This window comes from Sander lucioperca, chromosome 13 (assembly GCF_008315115.2).
Source record: "Sander lucioperca isolate FBNREF2018 chromosome 13, SLUC_FBN_1.2, whole genome shotgun sequence".
Taxonomy (NCBI): domain Eukaryota; kingdom Metazoa; phylum Chordata; class Actinopteri; order Perciformes; family Percidae; genus Sander; species Sander lucioperca.
Genome location: NC_050185.1, coordinates 27,644,079 through 27,653,080, shown reverse-complemented (window position 1 = coordinate 27,653,080; position 9,002 = coordinate 27,644,079). Strand labels below are relative to the sequence as shown.

General features: G+C 40.5%; 1 protein-coding gene across 1 annotated transcript in view; it reads left to right on the top strand.

Moving 5' to 3' along the window:
• Positions 1-1,548: 1,548 nt before the first annotated feature.
• The window catches only part of LOC116055960 (polypeptide N-acetylgalactosaminyltransferase 10-like), a 122,770-nt gene continuing 115,316 nt past the window's right edge, over positions 1,549-9,002 (top strand). Inside the window, exon 1 of the mRNA XM_031308041.2 lies at positions 1,549-1,707. Within this exon, the coding sequence (XP_031163901.1) occupies positions 1,549-1,707 (159 nt within the window). The remainder of the gene's footprint in view (positions 1,708-9,002) is intronic.

Here is a 9,002-nt window from a genome sequence, read left to right as displayed (position 1 = left end):
TCACATAATCCATTTTTGGTAGAGGAACATAATCTTTACGTAGGTACATTGAGTACATGTCTACAATATCAATGTGTGTTTCAGGTTTCTCCGCCAACATGGTCTCTGGCTGGGTGATTTTCTAAAAGAAATGCGCTTAGAAACAGGTTTTCAGATTCATTTTCTGCTCATGCATTCGTTCCCCTTCTTTTGTCAGACACACTCCTCTGCCTTGGCTCGCATTGATTTTCGCCAAGCACTTTTCAAATCCATAACTCTGCAGATTGTGTGGAGAGGCAAACAGGCAGCAGGTATAACACTGACGCAACAAACACTGAGGAAGAGAAAGCCAACAGGCATAGACCAGGGCATCACAATCACAAATGAAAAGACCTTAGTTTCTCCTCTTCTCATTCTCGACTATTTTTCTTCAGTAAGCCTAAAATTGTCGTTTGTTTACTGGGTGTCCACAGAGAGTGAAAAATATTAAGAGAGGATATATATGTCCTTGCAGTTTTGCGATAAAGCTAACTAACTGCCCCCGACTTCCTCACAACCAGTCCTCATTTCTGAATGAAAAACGTATTTTACAAATCTGTTCACAGACCTATATACCCACAGATATGCTTCAAAGTCACTGAGATTTTGAAGAGGCTGACAAATCCTACATCAAGGAATGCGTCCATATACAGTATATACGTGCAGATAGGTGACTAATTAAATTACAATTTATTTTAAATTAATTATAATTTTTGGATCTGAATTCGTGACAACTGAACGAAATAAAAATTCAAAATGAAAATGCAAAATCAAGAAATTTCATATTTGAATTTCAAAGAGGTGAATTCAGAGCAAATAAATTCAGATACGAAAGTAAAATATGTCAATATTAAGAACTCAGTGGCTGTTAAAATTCAAATAGGCCTACTAATGTCTCTTATGTGCTTCCATAATAATCTCAGTCCCCTGAAGGAAGTGTGAATTTATATTCATAAAACAATATCTTCAAGTCATTCCAAATCATTTAAATCAGGTGGTTTCCTCTCTTCTTAATTACATGTGGCTGGTTCCCTAGGCGGTTTTAGGCCTACTGGGTATACACACAACTACCCGTGTAGACTAGAAAATATGGCATACAGGTGGTTCGTCTAATTTCCGAGGTGCCTTGAAGGCGGCACAAGTCGTCAGTCGGTCACAGAACTTTTTATGATGGTACAGTTTCACTTTTCACTGTTTAGGCCCATTTGTCCATTTTTACTGCGTAATCCACTGGCTGTGATTACACGTGGGGAACTAAATAAATAAGAGACGTTACGTTCCTTTAAAAAAATCTAAATAAAAGTCTTATGTTCAAGAAACCCCCCACCTCCTCTTCCTCCTCCCCCCCTGCTCCGGCAGTGTGCAGTGGTTCGCTCCCCCTAGCGGCGCAGTTCGCAGCCGTGTGGAGAGTCACAGGCGCCGGTGTCCGTCCCCCCAGTCAGAGTGAAAGTTGTCTCCGCTCGGAAAAGCTGGGAGTCGGGGGTTTCCTAGTTTCCACCGCCGCTGCTTCACACGCTTTCTCCCGGAGAGATGAGGCGGAAGGAGAAGAGGCTGCTGCAGTTCGCCGGGCTGCTCATAGCGGCTCTTCTTTTCCTCCCCAACGTCGGGCTGTGGTCTTTGTACCGGGACCGAGTGTTCGACAACTCGCCCGACACAGTGGACGGACCGGGCGGCATCCCGCAGATACAGGTAGGAGCACGGCCGCGGGTGGCCTCAGTGTGTCGTGTTTATCGGTTGTCTCGCCGTGTACCAACGGCGGCGAGACAACCGATAAACCGCCAGAAATCCTAAAATGTGAGTTTGTGCGCTGCAGTGGTTCCCCGTGCTTCTGTGCTCGCCTCAACGCCAACAACTACCAACCGTTACATTCCCATACTGTGTGTGTGTGATGTGATTTTTCAAAATGGACCTTCATTTTAACACCATGGAAGCATGGCAGGTCATTAGTTATAACGTTACAGCGGCTAGGGTGAACAAGGAGCCACGTAGGCTACCTAACCCGAAGCTGGGCGTCGCAGTAAAGTTACAATAACAGAGACTTCAGGAAGTTGTCGTTCGCAGGTTGACAGGCATCAGCGCAGTTAAAGGGTCAGTTTTCATAGTTATGTATTCAGCCTTAGTTTTCAAGGTAATGTCAAACTTTCTGCAGGGGAGGTTAAAAGCAAAGAAAAGGCTTATAGACCTTTTCAATGGGATGTCATTGCTATGCAACAGCCTGATGTCATTCAAATACAGTACACTGCAACAGGAAATCAACTTGGGGCCATTTATAATATGTATGTTTACAACTGTGAAATGGTCTACGAAGGTACCACCCCTCTAATAACACTAGTTAACTAGGGCATTTTTCTAGTGTGGAATCACTAAAGTCTATCTTATCTTATCTAACACTAAGCAGTGAAAATGAGCAAAAAAAGAACTAGAATTTAGGGTATGTTAGTGTACAAAATGGGATGAATTACAATAAGATCTTAAAAGTTGTATGTCATTGTTGAGTAGTGACCTTTTTAAAATGTGCTTTAAATGATGATAATGTAGGCCTAGATGTTGACTGTGGTGATGCCGATAGATTGTTCCAAAGAGATGTTCGTCTGTATTTCAATATATTATGGTTAAGGGACGAGAAAATGGGAAATGGAAGTCCTTAGAGTGTCTTGTATTGTAGGAGTAAATCTCTGTAGACAAATTGTCATTGGCTTTTTTGTTTTGTAGACTTATAGTAGGCCTATGTGTCCACTGGCAAGCATAATTTCCCACGCTTCCCAATTTGTTGTCTGTTAGCAGCCTGGGCAATGCATTTTGGTAGCGTCGCGGCAACTTTTGAGTGACGGGGTGCCGCGTTTCCGGCTGCTAAGTTGCATAAAGTTGAATGCGGGCCACTTTATGCAAATCAAGGGGCATCCAGCTTGACTCGCCGCCTCTCGAAAACTCACAAAAATCTTTGAAAGTGACCGTAGTCGATCTGAAATGAAGACAGATTCAGCAGCTGCAGCTTATTTTTTGTTTGCAATATTTGTTAAAGGCTAAGGTTAAATTAAGTTAAATATGTGTCAAAACATTTTGAAATCAGTATTGTGGTGCTGCAGAGACGTCCCGGCCTACAAATCCCATCCTACAGAGCAGGGCTCTTCAACGTGTTTTAAGCCAAGGACCCCTTAACTGAAAGAGAGACAGAGCAGGGACCCCCTACTACATATATTGTATAAAATGAAGTTGCATATTAAACAGGGCCTACAGTAACGTTTAGGATGGCCTAAAGCCTATATACATACCTTTTTTTGCATAGAATACTAAGCTATTCTATCCTGTGTGCTTATTGGCTGACTGCAGTGATGAGAGGTAGGTTTTGAGATTGGGTATTGAATGACGAGGCATTTTTAGATACTCAATACTTTAGAGGCAATTCGGTCGGTGCCTTAAAAGTAATGAATTCGGTACCCAGCCCTGCATGCGTGCGTGCGGTGTGTGTTTTGGTGGGTATATTTTTAGTAGGCGTGCACGATTCGGGGAAAATATGAATCACAATTTTTTTGCTTAGAATTGATATCACGATTCTCTGCCACGATTTTTTTCTCACGAAGTGTAATGTTTATTGCACACATGAACCGTGACAAAACAAAATAAATTGGCAGTACCAAACATAGATTATTTTCGGCATCTATAGCTCATAGTGCATCACCACGAGCCTGTAAACACAGAGGCTTCAATGAAGAGAAGGGAGAGCACTGCAGCGCTTTAAAAGTGCAGTCGGCTCGTAAAATTAAATGACAATCAAAGTCATTAAAAAAAAAAAAAAATCAACAAAAAAAAAAAATCAAAGTTATTTAAAAATTAAATCGTGAATCGAGATCGCGATTTTGTAACGATTAATCGTGCAGGCCTACTTTTTAGGCACCGACCAAATTCCCTCTAAAGTATTGAGTATTGAAAAATGCCTCGTCATTCAGTACCCAATTTAAGTACCTAAGGAGTGAATCTCATCAGCGTCAGTGAGCCAATCAGCACGCAGCATGCTTCTAATAATGCTTGCGATTGGTTGTCTAACGTTGCACGTCGCAGAGACACGCAGGAAAAACTCGTTACACGGAGACTAAGATATTCAAGTAGCCTATAATAATGGTTGACGTGATTTTATAAATCATGTTTTAATGATCAACATACATGTGTCACAGTGAATCAATAGGATATACTGTATCTGTGGATGGCCTTAGTGACTATACCTCACCTATAGGCCAGTACGCCTATCATCAGTGAGGATTTATATTAGCTAATAATATGTTGAATTCATGTTAAAACTTTTTAATTTTGGGAAAAAAACTCCCCCCTGCAGTGACTCTGAGGACCACCCAGGGGCCCCGGACCCCCTGTTGAAGATCCCTGCTTAACAGACTAATGAAAAAAAATCTTTTTCTTGTACAGATCCTCGCAAAAATCACACCATAATCGTTTTCATTTTAAAAATGTAAAATGAAAATTCGTTTACGTGTCTCGTAAACAAACGTCTGTTACATGTAGCCTATCTCTTCAAGCAGAATACAACTGGAATGATTAAAATAGCTCCGTCAACAATTATTTCCACTATCAATCCATCATTTAGTGTGTAAATGTTGACAAATCCCCATCAGAAGTCCACAGTGGCTTGTTGTTATCCGCAGCTAAAGCTAATTTGCAGGCCGAGTTGTGGGAACGATAACGCCGGCTTATATATTAGGATTTACTTTTCTCAGCTCAAGTTTGGATTTGTTATCTTAAATGACAAGCGATGTTATGAATGGGATTAAAGGACATCTACAAGGCCAGGAAAAGCCTGTTACATATTAGCAAACGCTGATAACAGCTGTCGACCTCCACAGCCGTTTGATAAGAGACAAAACGGGCGGATCTGAGAAACGAGGCCAACTTCCTCCAATAACACAGGGGCCTTTAAATAACAAAGCCAGGGAAACAAACATTTTAAACTAGTTTAAAGGTGCTCTAAGCGATGTCACGCTTTTTTTAGGCTACAACATTTTTGTCACATACAGCAAACATCTCCTCACTATCTGCTAGCTGCCTGTCCCCTGAACACACTGTAAAAAAACATCTCCTCACTATCAGCTAGCTGCCTGTCCCCTGAACACACTGTAAAAAAACATCTCCTCACTATCAGCTAGCTGCCTGTCCCCTGAACACACTGTAAAAAACATCTCCTCACTATCAGCTAGCTGCCTGTCCCCTGAACACACTGTAAAAAACATCTCCTCACTATCTGCTAGCTGCCTGTCCTCTGAACACACTGTAAAAAACATCTCCTCACTATCTGCTAGCTGCCTGTCCCCTGAACACACTGTAAAAAACATCTCCTCACTATCTGCTAGCTGCCTGTCCTCTGAACACACTGTAAAAAACATCTCCTCACTATCTGCTAGCTGCCTGTCCTCTGAACACACTGTAAAAAACATCTCCTCACTATCAGCTAGCTGCCTGTCCCCTGAACACACTGTAAAAAACATCTCCTCACTATCAGCTAGCTGCCTGTCCCCTGAACACACTGTAAAAAACATCTCCTCACTATCAGCTAGCTGCCTGTCCCCTGAACACACTGTAAAAAACATCTCCTCACTATCAGCTAGCTGCCTGTCTCCTGAACACACTGTAAAACAAACAAACAAAGATTGCAATTGGCAAAAACTACTTTTAAACTCCAAAGACTAGTTGATTAGTTGTCAACTATAAAATTAATCGCCAACTGTTTTGATCATCGATTGGTCGGTTTAAGTCATTTTTGTGATGAAAAATAAGTCAAACTTCTCTGATTCCAGCTTGTTAAATGTGAATAATTTCTAGTCTCTTCTCTCCTCTGTGACAGTAAACTGAATATCTTTGAGTTGTGGACAAAACAAGACATTTTAGACATTTTACGTCCACGTTTTTCGCCATTTTCTGACATTTTAGAGACCAAACTACTAATCCATTCAGCCAGAAAATAATCCACAGATTAATCGATAAAGATTATTATTATTCGGTTTGATTTAACTGACAGATGGAACATGGATGGTGAAAGCTAGAAAACATTTTTTGTATATGTGCGTGTAAGTACGTATAAATAGACATGTATGTGTATGTATACATACATAAATAAGTGACAAATTAAATTATAAAAGTACAAAAGTAGAAAAAGCGGGTCGGACCAGAATTTTTTTTTTAAACGTGGGAATCCTTATTTACAATACTTTTGAAAGATATGCTTGCTGAGTATTTAGTTTTCGTTGGTTTTGTTTGCTTGTGCTGAAATGTACATGTTCTTATTATCTTTATTTTTTTATTTTTAACGTGTTCAAAATAAGCTAAACTAAGACAATGAAAGCAATCGTTAGTTGCAGCCCTAAATCTTTGACAACTGTTGGGCTTTAGTTTTCACAGCTTGCTGATTGAACAAAAAGGCCCGCCTCCGATATAGAGGCATAAATAGATACGCTGGAACAACCCTGACCTAAGCACAACAACATCAGTGTATAGAATCTGCAGTCCCCCCCCCTACGCCCACAACGGCACCAAAGCTATGGCGATAAATGCAAGAGGGTTTTAGAGTCTGATCCTTTGATCACTTCCAATATCCAGTAACTTTGCCGCCTGAACCATTATTGCATTATGCATGTTGCATTATACATGCATGCATGTCATGACAAAAGCCTGGCAGACTTGTGCAAATGTATTTACGCTAACGTCCCAAAGCATTTGTTTTCCCCATCCGGTTTAAGTTAGGCAGGCAGGGCTGGCATCAGCAGATTTGTAAGACCAGTTGGGCCTCAGGTTGTCTGAAATATGTTTGCGTATATATACTAGGGCTGCAGCTATCGATTTGATTACTACCGATTATTCTATCAATTAATCGAAATCTAAATACTTAGTAAGAAATAGAGATGGCCCGATACCATTTTTTGCTTCCCGATACCAATTCTGATACCTGAACTTGCGTATCGGCCGATACCGAGTACCGATCCGATACCAGTGTATCATATATTTTATTATGTTTTAACAAGTGTATTCTACTATCTCTGTATGGATGATATGATGTATAACAGCTGTATACTACTATCCCTGTATGGATGTGATATGATGTATAACAACTGTATACTACTATCCCTGTATGGATGATATGATGTATAACAGCTGTATACTACTATCTCTGTATGGATGATATGATGTATAACAGCTGTATACTACTATCTCTGTATGGATGATATGATGTATAACAGCTGTATACTACTATCTCTGTATGGATGTGATATTATTTCTATCTTTGTTGTCGGTCTGGCTCAGGTTAAACTCTTTGTGAAACATGAACGCCCCAGAACTTTCTTTTATTCTGCAGTTTGACAGTCAGTTATAACGGAAAAAGAACATAAATAAACTACTTTAACGTAGATTTTCTTTAGGGCTTTATTACGTGGTATCAGATCGGTGCATAAACTCCAGTACTTCCTGATACCGATACCAGCGTTTTAGGCAGTATCGGAGTCGATACCGATACTGGTATCGGTATCGGAACATCTCTAGTAAGAAATACTTAATAAACAGCAATAGTAAATATAGTTATTATTGCTGTTTACTAAAAAAAAAAGGAAACCTGCCTTTTCTATATATACAAAAGACAGAGCTGCTCACTAAGCCAAGGGTAAATGTGACTGTAGCAAGCTTACAGCAGGTCCATTCAACTTCACTGTTCTGGGGGCCACGTTTTCAGAAGCCTAATACTGAGTGAGGAGACTACTAGAATAACGAATGCAGACATCACCGGCATGGTCCGATGACGTCATTCACGTGCATATTAAATGGCCATGCTGGGGGGAGGAGCCGGTTTGTCTCCGGCAGCAGCTAAGTTTCCAAAGATTAGTAGCAAACTAATAAACAGTTAGACTACAAACCGACAGCTTTCGTTTTTAAATTGTTTGTAAAACATGGCTATCTGCAGAGTAGCATGCTGTAGGCTAGTTGTTTAAAACAGCGCGGTGGACGAGAGCAGCAGACGTTAGTTAGCTACCTTGTGTCGGGTTCACTCCGTGGAATGGATGAGTGGACTGGATGTTTTCTACAGAGATGACGTAGCAGCATGTTTGCAGCTTAAAATGATGATGATCCCAAACTTTCTGTCGTTTTCTCTGCCCGTCTCTTCTCTTAGACCCTCGCTATTTTCCTCTTCCTTCATTTGTAATCTGGGCCGTCAGTCTCGTGTCCACGGAAGCGTCAGCCTGTTGTGTGCTAGTAATAATCCTCTGTGCGGAAACCGTACACCGTTAGTTACATTGACGAAGCTTCGAGAAACGTTGAAGCTAGAGCAGATAATGCAAAATAAATAACATGGTTAAATGACAAAACTCGCTAAAGAAGTCCACTGGGGACCAACTACAATCACTAGATCTGAGGAAAGTCATCTAGTTATATTTATTTGGCTCGGGTGGTGCCCAAAACAGCTCGGCTGCTGCGCCTAAGCCTTTTAACGGTAGGGAAAACCCTGCTATAGGATATGGATATACGTGTCCCCACATCGGGTTTCACTTTCGGGGCAACTCGCTGGTGGATTTTCCTCTCGCTAACTGGCCGTAATCAGCTCTGATTTTAAAAAAAAAAAAAAAAAAAAAAAGAAGTCCGGCAGATAAAGTGTGCTCTTGAAAGGAAAGTTAGTGGAGATTCACGGCCCTGTCACGGAGAAATAAGTCATACAGGCTTCTGTATGCTGGAGGCTACATTCATGAGCCACGCACTGTAGGCTGGATTACTGCTCATTCATCTTCAAGGCAGGACTCTGTGCCGTTCCCCTCTGAACCATGCACTGTACAATCCCTGACCCATATATATATATATATATATAGATATATATATATATATAGATATATATATATAGATATATATATATATATATATATATATATATATATATATATATATATATATATATATATATATATATATATATATATACTGCTTTTAAAGCCAGTGGATTA